At 39.7% G+C, this 18,145-nt stretch overlaps 1 protein-coding gene and 2 pseudogenes across 5 annotated transcripts in view; all 3 read left to right on the top strand.

Moving 5' to 3' along the window:
• BCO2 (beta-carotene oxygenase 2) overlaps window positions 1–18,145 on the top strand; it is a 49,378-nt gene that overhangs the window by 27,041 nt on the left and 4,192 nt on the right. For all 5 annotated transcript variants that reach the window (XR_001887518.1, XM_017883183.1, XM_017883184.1 and 2 more), the window contains 5 exons: window positions 1,027–1,194; window positions 11,839–11,976; window positions 12,876–13,058; window positions 14,314–14,424; window positions 15,834–15,962. Coding sequence is in view for 4 of the 5 variants with exons in the window: in XM_017883183.1 (XP_017738672.1) it covers window positions 1,027–1,194; window positions 11,839–11,976; window positions 12,876–13,058; window positions 14,314–14,424; window positions 15,834–15,947 (714 nt within the window). In the remaining variant the exon portion in view is untranslated. The remainder of the gene's footprint in view (window positions 1–1,026; window positions 1,195–11,838; window positions 11,977–12,875; window positions 13,059–14,313; window positions 14,425–15,833; window positions 15,963–18,145) is intronic.
• LOC108536444 (28S ribosomal protein S36, mitochondrial pseudogene) lies at window positions 6,708–6,989 on the top strand (annotated as a pseudogene).
• LOC108536443 (40S ribosomal protein S12 pseudogene) lies at window positions 16,525–17,104 on the top strand (annotated as a pseudogene).

The following is an 18,145-nucleotide window of genomic DNA, read 5'->3' as shown; positions in this document are numbered from 1 at the left end:
ATGCAAAAGGCCTATTATCATAAACTTCAGAGAAAGCATGATAATATGTTAACACATTTTGTTATTTGGCTTGGATTTACTGGTGATGTGAAGGGTTATTTCTAGCAAAGCCATTTCTACCTCTTTCCCAAAGGGAGTACAAAGAAGATGAAGTTGGCATTTTTTATGTATTTATTTATTTATTTTTAGATGGAGTCTTGCTCTATCGCTAGGCTGGAGTGCAGTGGTGAGATCTCACTCAGCTCACTGCAACCTCCACCTCCCGGGTTCAAGTGAATCTCCTGCCTCAGCCTCCTCAGTAGCTGGGACTACAGGCATGTGCCACCACACCCAGCTAATTTTTAGTAGAGACAGGGTTTCACCATGTTGACCAGGAAGGTCTTGATCTCTTGACCTCGTGATCTGCCCGCCTCCCAAAGTGCTGGGATTACAGGTGTGAGCCACCTTGCCCGGCCCAATTCTCTGGCTTCTTAATATGTGAATGTGACAATCCTACTAAAGTCCAACCATGTTGGTTGAATATCTTTTTATACTCCTGATTCATAACACTATTATATTTGCCTACTTTTTACCTCTCTAAAGAGAGAATATCTTAAATTTACTCTATCTGGATCTCATTACAAAAAAAATTTTAGTAATGACTGCACTTTAAAAAAATTAGTCTCTTAATTTATCATCAGTATACTGAGTAGCAATATTTTCTGTTTAACCATGCAGTTAGAGTCCAAGATTTACATATCATTCAAAACATTGGGCTGTATTTCATGAGGGTTTTTAAGTTCGTTGTAATAATTGATCAGTCTATATCAAATAGCCCCAGTTCATTGCTTAAGCAAATAATGTTTAAATCAAAGCATATTTGCTTCTACATTCTGTATTCTACTTTTATATATACTGGACCTGCCATTTCAGAGGGGAAATCCTCCTAATTTTCCTATTTTGAACTTTTGGACCTGTTTCCTAAAGGAAAGGGAAAAGAAGAAAACTAAAAAAAAATTTTTTCATTGTTTGTGTTTTCCCCTGCAGCTTCTTCCAGGGAGATACTACAGCAAACCTTTTGTTGCATTTCATCAAATCAATGCCTTTGAGGACCAGGGCTGTGTTATAATTGATTTGTGCTGTCAAGATAATGGAAGAATCCTAGAAGTTTACCAGTTACAGAATCTTAGGAAGGCTGGGGAAGGACTTGATCAGGTAAACATTAGAATATGTCAAGAGTCATCAAAATAATTTTGAACTCCAAGATCTTGCTTTGGCTTTGGAATTACATGTTTCTCTCTCTCTCTCTCTCTCTCTCTCTCTCTCACATGTTTTCTCTCTCTCTCTCTCTTTTTTTTTTTTTTTTTTTTTTTTTTTTGAGGTGGAGTCTCACTCTGTTGCCCGAGCTGGAGTGCAGTGGCCGGATCTCAGCTCACTGCAAGCTCCACTTTCTGGGTTCACGCCATTCTCCTGCCTCAGCCTCCTGAGTAGCTGGGACTACAGGCGCCCGCCATCTCGCCTGGCTAGTTTTTTGTATTTTTTAGTAGAGATGAGGTTTCACCGTGTTAGCCAGGATGGTCTCGATCTGCTGACCTCGTGATCCGCTCGTCTCGGCCTCCCAAAGTGCTGGGATTACAGGCTTGAGCCACCGCGCCCGGCCTCTCTGTTTTTTTTTCTTTTGAGACCGAGTCTCCCTCTGTCACCCAGGCTGGAGTGCAATGGTGCGATCTTGGCTCACTGCAACCTCCACCTCCCAGGTTCGAGAGATTCTCATGCCTTAGCCTCCTGGGTAGCTGGGATTATAGGCACGCACCACCATGCCCTGCTAATTTTTAAATTTTTTGTAGAGATGAGTTTCACTATGTTGGCCAGACTTGTCTGAAACTCCTGACCTCAAGTGATCCGCCCGCTTCAGCCTCCCGAAGTCTTGGGATTACAGGCACGAGCCACCATGCCTGACCTAGCAATTACATGTTTCTCTTGTTTCCTTGTGGCAAGTAATGAGAGAGAGTAGTTTTAAAGCATTGAAGACATAGCTTCATCATTTATTTAATATTAAAAATAATTTGAAATAGCTTATTTAATACCTAATAAGTAAAAAGCATGGCAAAGAGAGCCAACATATGTGTTTAAAAGCATATGTGGCTGGGCATGGTGGCTCACGCCTGTAATCCCAGCAGTTTGGGAGGCTGAGGCGGGCAGATCACTTGAGCTCGGGAGTTCGAGACCAGCCTGGATAACCAAAATGGTCAAACCTCGTCTCTACTAAAAAGGCAAAAATTAGCCAGGTGTGGTGGTGGGCGCCTGTAATCCCAGCTACTTGGGAGGCTCAGGCAGGAGAATTGTGTGAATCCAGGAGGCAGAGGTTGCAGTGAGCCGAGATCGCACAACTGCACCCCAGCCTGTGCAACGGAGCGAGACTCCATCTCCAAAAAAAAAAAAAAAAAAAAGCGTATGTGATAGTTCCTTATTTCCTTGTTACACTTAAGCGCCAAAAAAAGTTTGCTGGAAGGGGTAGCAAAGTAGACTGTCAATCAGTCCACCTAGTTGAAGGGATTCACTTTTTCCTGATGCTGAATCCAAGGTAAAATTTTTCCTTGAATTATGTAATATACATTGTTTCTAGCTGTACTTTATTTTTTAGCTGTAGTTTTCTTTTTAACTGTTTACAAAATAGTACTTATTACGTTTACTTATGCCTTACTAAGCTTACTTATAGCTTTATGGTAGTCTTGACATCTGTGGTTATCTCTTTTCTGTTTTAAGATTGCCTGGGTTTTTTATGGCCTTTTGCATTTCTATAACTTTTAGAATCCATTTATCAGGTTTTGTTTTTGTTCTTGTTTTAAAAATAAAATTCATTGTATATATTTGAGGTTTACAACATGACGTTATGGAATACATGTAAATAGTAAAATGGTTAGCATAGTGAGGCAGATTAACATATCTATCATGTCACATAGTTACTTTTTTGTGTGACAAGAGCAGTTAAAATCTACTTGTTTAACAAAAATCTCTAATAGAATACAATCTTATTAACTTTATTTCTTATGTTTATACATTAGAGCTCTAGGCTTGTTCATACTACATATCTACTGTTTGGTATCTTTTGAGCTACATCTTGTCTTTGTCTTTCCTTCCCCTCTGGTGGTAACCACTGTTTCATTGTCTTTCTCTGTGTATTTGAGATTTTCTTTAAAAAATTCCACATAAAAATGAGGTCATGAAATATTTTTTTTTCTTTTTTTTTGAGACAAATGACCCTGAACAACATGGATTTGAACTGCATGGGTCCTTATATGCAAATTCTCTTCTACCTCTCCACCCCTGAGATAGCAAGACGAACCCCTCTTCTTCCTCCCCCTCAGACTACTCAATGTGAAGACAGTGAGAATGAAGACCTTTATGATGATCTACTACCACTTAATGAATAGTAAATATATTTGCTCTTCCTTATGACTTTTAATAGCATTTTATCTTATTTTTTTTGAGACAGAGTTTGCTCTTGTCGCTCAGGCTGGAGTGCAATGGTACAATCTTGGCTCACTGCAACCTCCGCCTCCTGGGTTCAAGCCATTCTTCAGCCTCAGCCTCCCGAGTAGCTGGGATTACAGGCACCCGCCACCATGCCCATTGCATTTTTAGTAGAGATGGGGTTTGGCCAGGCTGGTCTCGAACTCCTGACCTCAGGTGATCTGCCCACCTTGGCCTCCCAAAGTGCTGGGATTATAGGCTTGAGCCACCATGCCTGGCCTTTAATAACATTTTCTTATTTCTAGTTTGCTTTATGGTAAGAATACAATATATAATACATATGAGATACAAAATATGTGCTAATTAACTGTATGTTATTGGTAAGGCTTCCAGTCAAAAATAGGTTATTAGTAGTTACATTTTTGAGTAGTCAAAAGTTATGTGTGGATTTTGACTATGTGGGGGGTTGGCACCTCTACCCCACTCCATGTTGTTCAAGGGTCATTTGTATTTTTGATTTCTTTAGAAACTCTTATACTGTTTTTCATAATGGCTGTACCAATTTATATTCCCACCAACAATGTACTAGGGTTCCCTTTCTTCTACACCCTTGCCAACATTTGTTATCTCTTGTCTTTTTGATAATAGCCATCCTTATGAGTGTGAGGTTTTATATAGTGGTTTTAATTTGTATTTCCCTTATGGTCAGTGATGTTGAGCACCTTTTTATATGCCTATTGGACTTTAAAATTATATTTTATTTTGTTTTCTTAGGGACAGGATCTCACTCTGTTGCCCAGGCTGGGTGCAGTGGCACCATCATAGTTCACTGAAGCCTCAAACTCCTGGGCACACGTGATCCTCCTGCCTCAGTCTCCCAAGTAGCTGGGACTACAGGTGTGTGGCACCACACTCAGTTAATATTTTAAAAACTTTTCTTTTGTAGAGACAGGGTCTTGTTATGTTGCCAAGGCTTTTCTCAAACTTCTGGGCTCAAGTGATCCTCCTGCCTCAGCCTCCCAAAGTGCTGGGATTACAAGTGTGAGCCACCACACCTGGCCTCTATTTTTGGAGAAATGACTGTTCAGGTCCTTTGCCCATTTTTTATTTTATTTTCATTTTATTTATTTATTTTAACTTTTAGTTAAAAGTAAACTTTAATGTCGAAAATGCAAACTTGGGGAAGGCAGAAAAGACACACACAAGGCTGTCACTTCACACTTGGAAGGTTGCACAGCGGCCGGGCAGACACAGCGGCTGGGCAGAGGCGCTCCTCACATCCCAGACAGGGCGGCGGCCGGGCAGAGGCCTCCTCACTTGCCAGACCATGGGCAGCTGGGCAGAGGCGCTCCTGGGGTGGCAGGGGCGGCAGCTGGGCAGAGGTGCTTCTCAGTTCCCAGATGGGTGGGATACAATATTGCAACTGTAGATCAATTTGGAGATAACCGACATCTTTACAATATTGAGTCTTCCAATCCATGAACATGGAATATCCCTCCATTTATTTGGGTCTTTAAAAATTTCTCTCAGTAGTGTTGTAGTTTTCAGTACAAAGATACTACATTTCTTTTTGTGTGTTTTGAAATTATTGTAAATGGTATCTTTTAAGCTTTCATTTTCTGTTTTTTGTTCTTATATAGAAATGTAATTGATTTTGTATCCAGAGATCTTGCTAAATTCACTTATTAGTTCAAATAGTTGATCCACAGATTATTTTGAATTTTCTATGTGCACAGTCATGTTACCTGAAAATAATGACAGCTTTCTTTCTAATACTTAGGGCTTTATTTCTTTTTCTTGCCTTACTGTACCAGCTAGGACTTCGAGTTGAATAGAACTGCAAGATAGTGAATAGAAGTTGAACAGGTAGTGTTGAAAAATGTTTAATAATTCATTATTAAATATAAAATTGCTATAGGTATTTTGTAGCTGTCTTTATCAGATTATCTTAATAGTGCCTTTTAATGAATAAACATTCTTAACTTAATATGGCCCAGTATACAATCTTTTCCTTTGTGATTTATACATTGTACATCTTGTTTTAGACATCTTCTCTTGGTAAGGTAATGAAAATATTATCCTGTGTTATCTTCTAGAGAAGTCAAGTGTCTGTATAGGCATTATTCTGTTTCTGTACTCTATATTCTGTTTCATGGTTCTACTTATGGGTTACTTGTGCACTGCATTAAAAAGTCTTAAGGTTTAGTATCAAGTTATCCTAATATTTTTTGTTTTGCAAAGAGTGTCATGGCCATCCCTGGCCCTTCACATTTTTGTATAAATTTTAGAGTCAGTTGTCAGTTCCCGGCACAAAAATATGGTCACATTTTAATTGTATTTGCACTGAACCAATGTATCAATTTGAGAGAGGACTAACCTCTTTACACAATGCTGAGTCTTCCAGTATGTGAACACAATATATCTTTCCATTTATTTGAGACTTCTTTAATTTCTTTCAATGTTTACAGTTTTCTGGTTATAGGTTTTCTGCCTCTTTTGTTAGATTTATTCCTAGATTTTTTTTACATTATTTTAAATGTTGTCTATTTTTTGCTTTCATTTTATGTTAGTGTTGCTATATAGCAATTTTTTTTTTTTTTTTTTTTTTGAGATAGGGTGACGGTCTCACTCTGTCACTAAGGCTGGAGTGCAGTGGTGTGATCTCAGCTCATGGCAACCTCTGCCCCCTGGGTTCAAGCGATCCTCCCACCTCAGCCTCTCGAGTAGCTGGGACTACAGGCACATGCCACCATTCCTGGCTAATTTTCGTAGTTTTTGGTAGAGACAGGGTTTCACCATGTTGGCCAGGCTGGTCTTGAACTCCTGACCTCAAGTGATCCACTCGCCTTGGCCTCCCTAAGTGCTGGGATTACAGGTGTGAGCCACCGCATCTGGCCAGCAATTGATTTTTGTTTGTTGATCTTATATTCACTAATATCGTAATTACACTTACAAATTCTAATAATTATAGATTCTTTTAGATTTTTTACATCTGTAATATCACATGCAAGTAATGACAGTTCCTTTTATAACTCTATATGTAAGCTGTTTATTGGTTTTCTTTTTTTTTTTTTTTTTTTTTTTTTTGTCTTATTTCACTGGATCTTCAGTATAGTGTTGAATATAAGTGATGATAGTGGCATCCTTAACTTGTTCCCAATCTGAAAGGCAAAGCTTGCAGCATTTTACCATTAAGCATGCTGTGTGCTGTAGATTAAAAAAAAAAAAAAAGAAACGGTCCCTTCTTGGGGGTCATGATGGGCAGCAAGATGTGTCTGCTAGCAGGGTTGTTCAGGTAGTCAAGCCACATGCTCCATTAATAAGCTTCCCTGCTAGAAGAGACAATCCTAAACCCAATGTACCAGAAGCTTTGAGATCAGCAGGACAACCATCTCACTCTTCTGCAATTTCCCAGCATTCTAAGGGAAGTAAGTTACTAGATTTGCAGATGTACCAGACACTGCAGAAGTAATGAAAACATTACCTCAGAAATACAGAAGTAAACTTTGTCTCAAGAAGAAATTGAATTTGTCTAATGTGGAGATCCAGAATAATCACTGTGGCTGCCGTTTGTTATCAGACAAAAGAATTACCTTTACAATAAAGGACTTCTAAAATAAAAAAAAAAAAAGACTGTTTTTTAGAGCAGTTTTAGGTTTAAAGAAAAATCAAGCAGAAAGTATGGAGAGTTTCCATATTTATCCCTCCTGCTAGTTTCCCCTGGTATTAACATCTTGCATTGGTATGATACATTTATTACAACTGATGAATCAGTGTAGGAGTGTTACATTATTATTAACTAAAGTCCATACTGTACATGATGGTTAGGTCTGTGTTGTACAGTTCTACAGGTTTTGACAAGTATATAATGTCATGTATCTACCAATATCATACAGAATAGTTCACTGCCCTGCAAATCTCCCTGGGCTCCACCTATTCTTCCCTTCCCCTTTCCTTCTCTCAGCCCCTGGAAACCACTGATCTTTTTGCTATTTCTGTAGTTTTGACTTTTCCAGAATGTCACATGGAATCATACAGTATGTAGACTTTTCAGACTGACTTTTTTCACTTAGCAATATGCATTTAAGGTTCCTCTGTGTCTTTTGTGACTTGAGAACTCATTTCTTTTTATCACTGAAATATGTACCACAGTTGTGTATTCATTCATTTGTTGAAGGACATCTTGGTTGCTTCCAAATCTTGGCAATTATGAATAAAGCTGTTATAAATATTTGTTAGCAGGTTTTGTGTGGACATCTTTTTAAAAAGATACATTTTATTAGATTAGGAGAGTTCCCTTTTACTCCTAGTTTACTGAGATTTTTTGTCATGAATGCATGTTGGACTTTATCAACTGTTTTTTTTCCCTGCACTATTGAGATAATCATATAACTTTTATCCTTTATTCTGTGAACGTGGTGAAGTACATTGACTGATTCCTTAAAAAATGTTCGTAACAGCCATTGATTGATTTTTGAATGTTAAACTGCCCTTCCATTCCTGAAGTAAATCCCAATTGGTCGCATTGTATTTTCTTTTAAATATATTGCAGGATTTGCTTTGTTACTATTTTGTTTGGAATTCTTTGTATCTATGTTCATGAATAAAATTGCCTTTTAATTTTTTTTCTTTTCTATAATGTTCTTCCTAGGTTTTGGTTTCATGGTTTTTCTAGTCTCATACACTGATTTGGTAATTGTTCTCTCTTTTCCTTCTCTCTGGATGATATTGTATAGGATTCACATTATTTCTTAAATTTTTGGAATAATTCAACAGTAAAGCCTTCCAGACCTGAAAATTTCCTTATAGGTAGATCTACAGTTCTTGAATATTGATTTGGTTCTCTTTTCCAATTTATAGTTCTCTACCACAATTCTCAGTTTAAAATAATTTCCTTAAACATATTTAGAATAGTTAAAGTCTGATAACTATTATCTGGATCTTCTGTGATTCTGTTTCTGTTATCTGTTGTTTATTTTGGTTTTTAATCATGTTGCTTTGTCTTTTCATGTGCTGGTTATTTTCTTTCATTTGCAGAATATTGTGTTTTAAAAATTGTGGAAATATTTTGAGACACAGGATGATGTTATCTTCCTCTAGAGAAGAATTTCACTTGCTTATATAATTTGAAGCAGGATTCAGTCCATCCAAGAACTGGACTATTTCTTGTTTATTCTTATTCATAGGGTACAGACCTATGAGGTCCAAACCCAAAGGACTAGAGGTTTACTAGGTCTTCCTCTTCTTGGAAAACTGTAAACTCAAACTGTTGTCACTCTAGCCCTCTAAACTACTGGAAAGCCCTTCTCTTTAAGGTTAAGGGATGAGCGAGTTGCTATGGTATATCTTTATCAAAAAGTAGCGTGAAGGATCCTTGCGATGATGGATCTGTTCTGTATCTTTAGTGGGGTGGTAGGTACATGAATTTACACGTGATAAAATAGCATAGAACTAAATATACACGCACACACACACACACACACACAAATGAATGCATGTTAAACTAGAAGAAGGTTGGTGGATTGCATCATTGTAAATTTCCCAGTTGTGATATTGTATTATAATTATGCAAGACATTCCCACTGGCAAGAGAGGATGATGAATACATGGGAAATCTCCATATTATTTCTTTTCTTATGGTGTAAAAATTATATATATAACATTAAATTTACCATTTTAACCATTTTAGGTGTGCAATTCAGTGGCATTACGTAAATTCACAATGTTGTGCAATATCACCAATATCCATTTCCAGCACATTTTCATCATCTCAAACAGAAACTCTGTACCCGTTAAACAATAATTCCCTGTTCCCCCCACCTCCAGTCCCTGGTAACCTCTGTTCTACTTTCTGTTTCTATGAATTTGCCTATTTTAGGTACTTCGATAAGTGGGATCATACAATACTTGTCCTTTTGTGTCTGTCTTATTTCACTTAGTGTAATGTTTTCAGGGTTCCTCTATGTTGTAGCATGTATCAGAATTTCATTCCTTTGTAAGGTTAGGTAATATTCGATTGTAGACACAAGCACACACACACTGTATTTGTTTATTCATCTGTTGATGGATACTTGGGTTGTTTCCATCTTTTGGGTATTAAGAATAATGCTGCTATGAACATTAGCATACAAATATCCAAGTTCCTTTTTTTAGTTCTTTTAGGTATATATTTTAGAAGTGGAATTGCTAGATTGTGTAATTCTATGTTTAACTTTTTGAGGAACCGCCACGCTATTTTCCACAGTGGCCACAGCATTTTTCATTACCATCAGCAATGCGCAAGAGTTCTAGTTGTTCACATTTTTACCAACATTTATGATTTTCGGGGTTTAAAAAAAAATAACCATCCTAATGGGTGTGAAGTGATATCTCATTGTGGTTTTGATTTGCATTTTCCTAATGACTAATAATGTTGAGCCTATGTTTAAATAGTTAGGGGAAAACTTGCCCCCAAATCCAGTTGGTTTCTGTGGGTTTCTGTTTCATCCCAAACCTGGCCCCTTTGTTTTTCACTGTCTTCTTAGGTCACCAGTCCTTCAGGCAGCTGTTTTAAACATTTTGTCCATCATTTCTAGTTGTTTTCAATGGGGTAGTTGATCCATATGATGTAATCTACCATTATTTGAAGTGTCTTTTGGTTTTGCAAGAGAAAACAATTGTAAATATAATTAAAGTCATTTTTTAAAAGCTAGTAACTTCTGAAGCCATGGTGACCTTTTAGAAAAAAAGCTAATAACTCTTTATGAAGCTTAAGAATAGCACTAAATCTTTACTCACTAAAAATATTTCTGCATGCTACAGAGATCATATAGACTAGGTATATGGGAGGAAATGATGCAGTTTGTTCTCCATTCTACAGTATTTCAGGAGAGGAAAATGGGCTTAAAGCACTTACTGTCAGGAAAAACACACTTACTTTATTTGGGTCTCCTGCTTAAACATCATTTCTACAGAGAAGCTGTGTTGGAGTTCCCAGGATCACCCCTAGGTTTGATGATTCATTAGGAGGATTCATAAGACTCAATATAGGTCGGGTGAGGTAGCTCATGCCTGTAATTCCAGCACTTTGGGAGCCCAAGGCAGGAGGACTGCTTGAGCCCAGGAGTTCGAGATAAGCCTGGGCAACATAGTGAGATCCCATCTCTATTAAAATTTTTCAAAAAGACTCTATATAGTGATAATTATGACTCATGATTACAGTAAAAGGATACAAAACAAAATCAGCAAAAGAAAAAGGCGCATGAGATGCAGTCTAGAGGAAACCAGGTACATGCTTCCAAGAGTCCTCTCCCAGTAGAGTCACAATGGACATGCTTAATTCCTCCAGGAACTAGTGACAACATGTGTGAAATGTTGTCTGCCAAAGAAACCCACCCAAGCCTGCTTGTCCAGGGTTTTTATTGGGGATGAGTTATATAAGCATAAAACCCCTACATGATGACCCTCAGTTACTGATGTTCCAGATGCTCAAAGGAATGGAGGTGTTCATTATAAATCACATTGTTAGCATAAACTGTCTGGACAAACTACTGCAGAGTCACTTAAGGACTGACACATGCAAGAACACTCTTATCAGACAGAACATCCCAAGAATTCAGTTCCCAGTAACCAGCCCAAGGTCAGTCATGCAAACAAGTCATTCTTGAAATAGTGCAGGGTCTGAGCAACCCAGGCCTGCAAAGTTGACCCTTTTCCACACAGAGGTCTACCTGATCAAATCTGAAGAAGGAAAGCACCCCTTGTTACTCTCTAGTTTCTTATTCTTTGTTATATAATCATTTGTTTATTTGATGCTAATTAAATAACACTTTTTTTTCTTTTTTTTCAAATGGAGTTTCACTCTTGTTGCCCAGGCTGGAGTGCAATGGCACGATCTCGGCTCACTGCAACCTCTGCCTTCCAGGTTCAAGTGATTCTCCTGCCCCAGCCTCCTGAGTAACTGGGATTAGAGGCATGCGCCACCATGCCCGGCTAATTTTGTATTTTTAGTAGAGACAGGGTTTCTCCATGTGGGTCAGGCTGGTCTTGAACTCCAGACTTCAGGTGATCCACCTGCCTCGGCCTCCCAAAGTGCTGGGATTACAGGCAGGAGCCACCGTACCTGGCCACAAATATTTTCTAATTTTAAAATTTCTTTTTTATACCTCCACTAGAATATAAATTATATGAGGTCAAAGTCTTTGCTTTATTCATGACTGTATCTCCAGTGTCTAAAACTGCTTGGGCTATAGTAGGTACTCAACAAATATTAAGTAGATGAATGAATGGAAATTATCATTTATTTAAATATTTAGGAATGCCAATGATGTTGACTGGATTTAAATTATTGGGACACACTGTTACCATATGAATGACAATTTTCATCTCTTTCTTCTTCCCAAACAGGTCTATAATTCAGCAGGCAAATCTTTCCCTCGAAGGTTTGTTTTGCCTTTAAATGTCAGTTTGAATGCCCCTGAGGGAGACAACCTGAGTCCATTGTCCTATACTTCAGCCAGTGCTGTGAAACAGGCTGATGGAACGGTATGCTATGAACAGACATTAGAGTAAGACTTTGAACTCTAGTGGTGTTACTTTATTCCTTAGCTGTTTTCCAAAATGTTTGGTACCCAATAACTTTTATAACATTCATCCAAGCAGGGTAAGGTCATGTAACACTGCTTGCACAAGAATTGCAGAAACAGTGGGAATGAACACAGTGTTTATCTATCCTTCCTGTGCTTTGAAACAGAGATATGGAACTGTCTAATGGTTGCGGAATGTCTATTCATTTGAGCTTGACATTAGCAATCCCCACCTTTTGTTTTTTATTTATTTTTATTTTTTGAGATGGAGTCTCGCTCTGTCGCCCAGGCTGGAGTGCAGTGGTGCCATCTCAGCTCACTGCAGCCTCTGCCTCCTGGGTTCAAGCAATTCCCCTGCCTCAGCCTCCCGAGTAGCTGGGATTACAGGCACCTGTCACCATGCCCGGCTAATGTATTGGTATTTTTAGCTAAGATGGGGTGTTGCCATGTTGGCCAGGCTGGTCTCGAACTCCTGACCTCAGGTAATCCGCCCGCCTCAGCCTCCCAAAGTGCTGGGATTACAGGCTTGAGCCACCGCATCCAGCTGCAATCCCTACCTTTTAGATAATATGTGCTTAGCACAGGTCTATCATTGTGTAGCTGTCAATGCCTTAGCTTTAGAAGAATAAAAAGCATATGTCTACCTCCTATGTCATTTGACAGCTTATTAATAAAACTTGATAATCATTATGCATCCATACATATTATGGAAAGCAGAACAATATTAAAAAATGACGTAGAACCTCAGTTCCCACGCCCTGTCACAAACCTTTATAAGTATGAGGCTCCTCACTGACATACATAAGAGGAAAATAAGAATTAAGAAACCACTACAAATCCTTTTGAAATCTCTTTTAGATCTGGTGCTGTCATGAAAATCTGCATCAGGAGGACCTAGAAAAGGAAGGAGGCATTGAATTTCCTCAGATCTACTATGGTCAATTCAGTGGCAAAAAGTATCGTTTCTTCTATGGCTGTGGCTTTCGGCATTTGGTGGGGGATTCTCTGATCAAGGTTGATGTGGTGAATAAGACACTGAAGGTGATGAAAACTCTTTCCTTTTGAACTTTTCAGAGACCTGTTCTTCCCTTTGAATTAGTTCTATTTAAAGTAGCTCTTAAGACTCTTCAATATTTAAGCAGCTCAGCCATTTTCTTTTATTGAGTTTGAGAACTATGAAATCATCTAAGTTAGGGGTATGTTCCTTCTAGGGAATCCAAATTGACCCCAAGCCCAGCAAAATAATTCTGTGTTTGATCTTGATGTTATTTTGGAAGCAATTGTGGGGTTAGGGTTGTTGGGACACCTATATTTAAAGTAGATGACAAATTATAGTTACACAAATTGTATTTGATGGTGATGGAATCTGGGACTGCAAAGACTCCCTCTCTTTCTCCTATAATCAACTCAGTAGGGCTGATTCTTTTATTTTTGGATTATTCTATTGACAGCCTGTGTTAGTCTGTTCTGTGTTGTTATAAAGAAATCCCCGAGGCTGGATAATTTATAAATAAAAGGGGTTTAGGTTGGGCGCAGTGGCTCACCCCTGAAATCTCAGCACTTTGGGAAGCCAAGGAGGGGTGGATCACAAGGTCAGGAGATCAAGACCATCCTGGCCAACATGGTGAAACCCTGTCTCTACTAAAAATACAAAAATTAGCTGGGCGTGGTGGCACATGCCTGTAATCCAAGCTAATAGGGAGGCTGAGGCAGGAGAATCGCTTGAATCTGGGAGGCAGAGGTTACAGTAAGCTGAAATTGCGCCACTGCACTCCAGCCTGGTGACCTTGCAAGACTCTATCTCAAAAAAAAAAAAAAAGAAAAGAAAAGAAAAAGAAAAGAGGCTTATTTGGCTCATAGTTCTGTGGGATGTACCAGCATGGTACCAGCATTTGCTCAGCTTCTAATGAGGCCTCAGAAAGCTTACAATCATGGCAGAAGGCAAAGGCAAAGGGGGAGCCTCATGTCACATGGTGAGAGAGTGGGAGCAAGACAGATAGGAGGAGGGGCCAGTCTCCTTTAAAACAAGTACCTCTCAGATGAACTAACAGAGCCAGAGCTCACTTATCACCAAGGGGATGGTGCTAAGCTATTCATGAGGGACTGGCCCCCACCACCCAGCACTTCCCACTAGGCCCCACCTTCAGCACTGGGCTCAGCACTTCAGCATGAGCTTTGGAGGGGACACACATCCAAACTATATCACAGCCAAATTCATGCTTGAAGTGACAAAAGCCATAGAAAGCTCCCAACTTACTACCGACCTTTTATCAAATGCTTTTTTTGGGACTTGCAGGTTTGGAGAGAAGATGGCTTTTATCCCTCAGAACCTGTTTTTGTTCCAGTACCAGGAACCAATGAAGAAGATGGTGGGGTTATTCTTTCTGTGGTGATCACTCCCAACCAGGTAAATATATTTCCCTATCACTAGTCAGAAAGAAAAGTAGCACTGAGTCATCTGATAAATCAAGGATGCACACTCATCTGTCAGTAGTTTACTTTGATTCCTTTTCCTTCTCTTCCCCTTCTTACTATTTACATACCCTTTTGTCTCAATCCATATTTTGTTGTTTTAAAGTTCTGTTTGGAAGACCATAATAACAATTTGTATTTGCATAGGAATTTGTTATTTATGAACTACTTACACATATTCAGTTATCAAAACAACTTTGTGGGATACCATTTTATACATGTGGAATTTGTAAAGTAAAGAAGTTGAAGTAAACTTGCATCAGATCTCATAGTGGTAAAGCCAGTATTTAAATCCAAGTCTTTTGACTTCCGGTCTAATGTTTATATCATCATGTGTGCTGCCAATTTCAATGAACTGACCGCCAAGTCCAATGTCATCAGTCCTGGTCCAGTGTCTCAATAACACTATTCACTATCTGACTCCTTGTCTGGGCAATCTTATGGCAAATAGGTTCACTTTGAGTATCAGCTTTGATTAATTATTAGTGGCTGCCTGGGGTGCAGGGCTCTGAGGCCTTTTAAGGGTTCAGTAAGAAAGGCTGTGATCAATTAGCGATATCTGTCATAGGCTTTAGGAGGACTTTGTTCTCATGCCATGCACTTGCCATTCCTGGAATTCAATTTGGCAGATCTCAGTCTGCCTTGCAATGCTGCCCTTTGAACAGCTACAAAGTGACACAAAATGGAGGCATTTCTAACTTGGAAGAAAGAGTTTCTGTCTTTTAAAAGATTGGCAAGGTGCAAGCAAAAATATTAAACTCAAAGAAATCCTATGAAGGTGATTGACTTAATTTATTTGCTCTAGGTATGAACTTCTTTAGCTATGATATCCTTTCCAGTCCAGTTCAGCAACTGAGGAAACAATTTGTGAGTGTATAGGTGAGGCACTGTGCTAGGTTCTGGGGAGAGATATGAAGATGTGTAAGACATGGTCTTGCTCTCTCTCTCTCTCTCTTTTATTTTAAAGACAGAGTCTCGCTCTGTCACCTAGGCTGGGGTGCAGTGGCACAATCTCAGCCCACTGCAACCTCTGCCTCCCAGGCTCAAGTGATCCTCCTGCATCGGCCTCTGAGTAGCTGGGACTACAGGTGTGCACCACCACGCCTGGCTAATTTTTGTATTTTTTATAGAGATGGGGTTTTGCCATGTTGCCGAGGCTAGTCTTCAATGATGAGCTCAAGCAATCCACCCACCTCAGCCTCCCAAAGTGCTGGGATTACAGGTGTGAGCCACTGTGCCCAACCAACATGGTCTCTCCATTAGGAATTTTACAGCTTAGTGGAGGAGACAGGCAAATTTTTGATGAAAAAAAGATAATTTTCAATATTGTCTTTCCTTTTCTAGAATGAAAGCAATTTTCTCCTAGTTTTGGATGCCAAGAACTTTGAAGAGTTGGGCCGAGCAGAGGTACCTGTGCAGATGCCTTATGGATTCCATGGTACCTTCATACCCATCTGATGGGACAACCACAAGGTCTGGAAACTAGGTTTAAAATAAGTGTGCACTTGGACATAAACACTAGAGCAATAGACACTGAGGACTCCAAAAGGGGGGCAAGGAGGAAGAGGGGCAGGGGTTAAAAAGCTACCGATTGAATACTATGTTCCCTGTTTGGGTGATGGGATCATTAGAAGCCCAAACCTCAGCATCACACAATATACTCATGTAACAAGCCTGCACATGTACCCCAGAATCTAACATAAAAATAAAAACAAAGAATGTACTGTATAGAAAAGACAGAGCATAGGCCGGGCGCGGTGGCTCAAGCCTGTAATCCCAGCACTTTGGGAGGCCGAGACGGGCGGATCACGAGGTCAGGAGATCGAGACCATCCTGGCTAACACGGTGAAACCCCGTCTCTACTAAAAAATATACAAAAAACTAGCCGGGCGAGGTGGCGGGCGCCTGTAGTCCCAGCTACTCGGGAGGCTGAGGCAGGAGAATGGCGTAAACCCGGGAGGCGGAGCTTGCAGTGAGCTGAGATCAGGCCACTGCACTCCAGCCTGGGCGACAGAGCGAGACTCCGTCTCAAAAAAAAAAAAAAAAAGAAAAGACAGAGCATAAAGGGCACTGTGCCTCCCAAGCCAATGTCCCAAATAGACATTTGGTTTAAAAATTTCTGTTAAAACCATAATTCACTATTTCCTTGCCACTGCCAAGTCACGCCATGGCAGAGGCTCGAGTGCATATGAGGTTCTGTTTTACCTTTAATACACCATCATGGCCAACGGAGACATTGCTGCTGGAGGTGTCATGGCCATTAACATTACTTTATAAGAGGTGCGGAAGACTGCCCTCACCCATGATGGCCTAGCATGTGCAATTTGTGAAGCTGCCAAAGCCTTAGACAAGCACCAAGCCCACCTTTGTCTGCCTGCACCCAACTGCAATGAGCCTATGTATGTCAAGTTGGTGGAGGCCCATGGTGCTGAACACCAACTCACCCTAATTAAGACTGATGACAACGAGAAACCAGGGGAATGGGTAGGCCTCTGTAAAACTGAGAGGGAAACCCCCGAAAAGTGGTTGGCTGCAGTTGTGCAGTAGTTAAGGACTATGTCAAAGAATCTTAAGCCAAGGATGTCATTGAAGAATATTTCAAATGTAAGAAATGAACAAATAAAACTTTGGCACTCATGTTTTTTTCTTTCTTTTTTTTTTTTGAGACGGAGTCTCACTCTGTCACCCAGGCTGCAGTGCAGTGGTGTGATCTTGGCTTACTGCAAGCTTCGCCTCCCAGGTTCACGCCATCCTCCTGCCTCAGCCTCCCAAGTAGCTGGGACTACAAGTGCACGCCACCATGCCTGGCTAATTTTTTTGTATTTTTAGTAGAGATGGGGTTTCACTGTGTTTGCCAGGATGATCTCAATCTCCTAACCTTGTGATCCGCCCACCTCAGCCTCCCAAAGTGCTAGGATTGCAGGCATGAGCCACCGCACCCGGCCGGCACTCATGTTTCTTAAGAAAAAACACCACAAAGCAGAATTCATAAGATAACTATGGTTTTATATATATATTTTAGGGCTCGTCCTTGAAATAATTAAGAAAGTATTGATACAACCTTTCGAAGAGAGTTTTAAATTTCATTTATTGGATATATTTTCCTCTACATAATAATAAGAATACATGAAAGAAAAATTCATGTATTTTGGTCATTACCGAAATAATTAAAGAAAGACAAAAGAAACATGAAAGGTGCTTGCCAGATAAGACAGGTTTATTTTAGAGAAAACAAACCCGAGAGGAGCCTTCTGACTGAGTTAGGTTAGAGGCAAACTTTTTTTTTACAGACTAAGAGTTTTTAAGGATTCAGGGTGGGAGAGTTTATTAGAGGCTTGGACTGCTTCTGTGTTTCTTTGTTGTGCTTATTTGGGAGGGAGAGTTGTGCGTGTTATTGTTGTTGTTGTTTTCAGTTGCAGGCATACCCCCCAAGTATGCTTTTAGCTTCCCTATCTTAGTGCCCCTGAAGGGAGAGGAATGTCCTTATTAAGGCCCACTGTTTTACTGGGGCCCATTGTATGAGGGTGAAATTTGGCAGTTACCCAAGAGACTTTCCCCCTACTTCCTCTGTGCCCGGGCAGTTTTATTTGTGTTTTACTGGCTGCTTTTTCTGTTTGCTTGTAGTTAGAAGTGATTTCCTTGAAACACATGAGGCT

This window comes from Rhinopithecus bieti, unplaced genomic scaffold (genome assembly GCF_001698545.2).
Source record: "Rhinopithecus bieti isolate Rb0 unplaced genomic scaffold, ASM169854v2 scaffold_11964, whole genome shotgun sequence".
In the NCBI taxonomy this organism is placed as follows: Eukaryota; Metazoa; Chordata; class Mammalia; order Primates; family Cercopithecidae; genus Rhinopithecus; species Rhinopithecus bieti.
The sequence above is the reverse complement of the archived record's forward strand: the minus strand, read 5'-3'. Positions and strand labels throughout refer to the sequence as shown.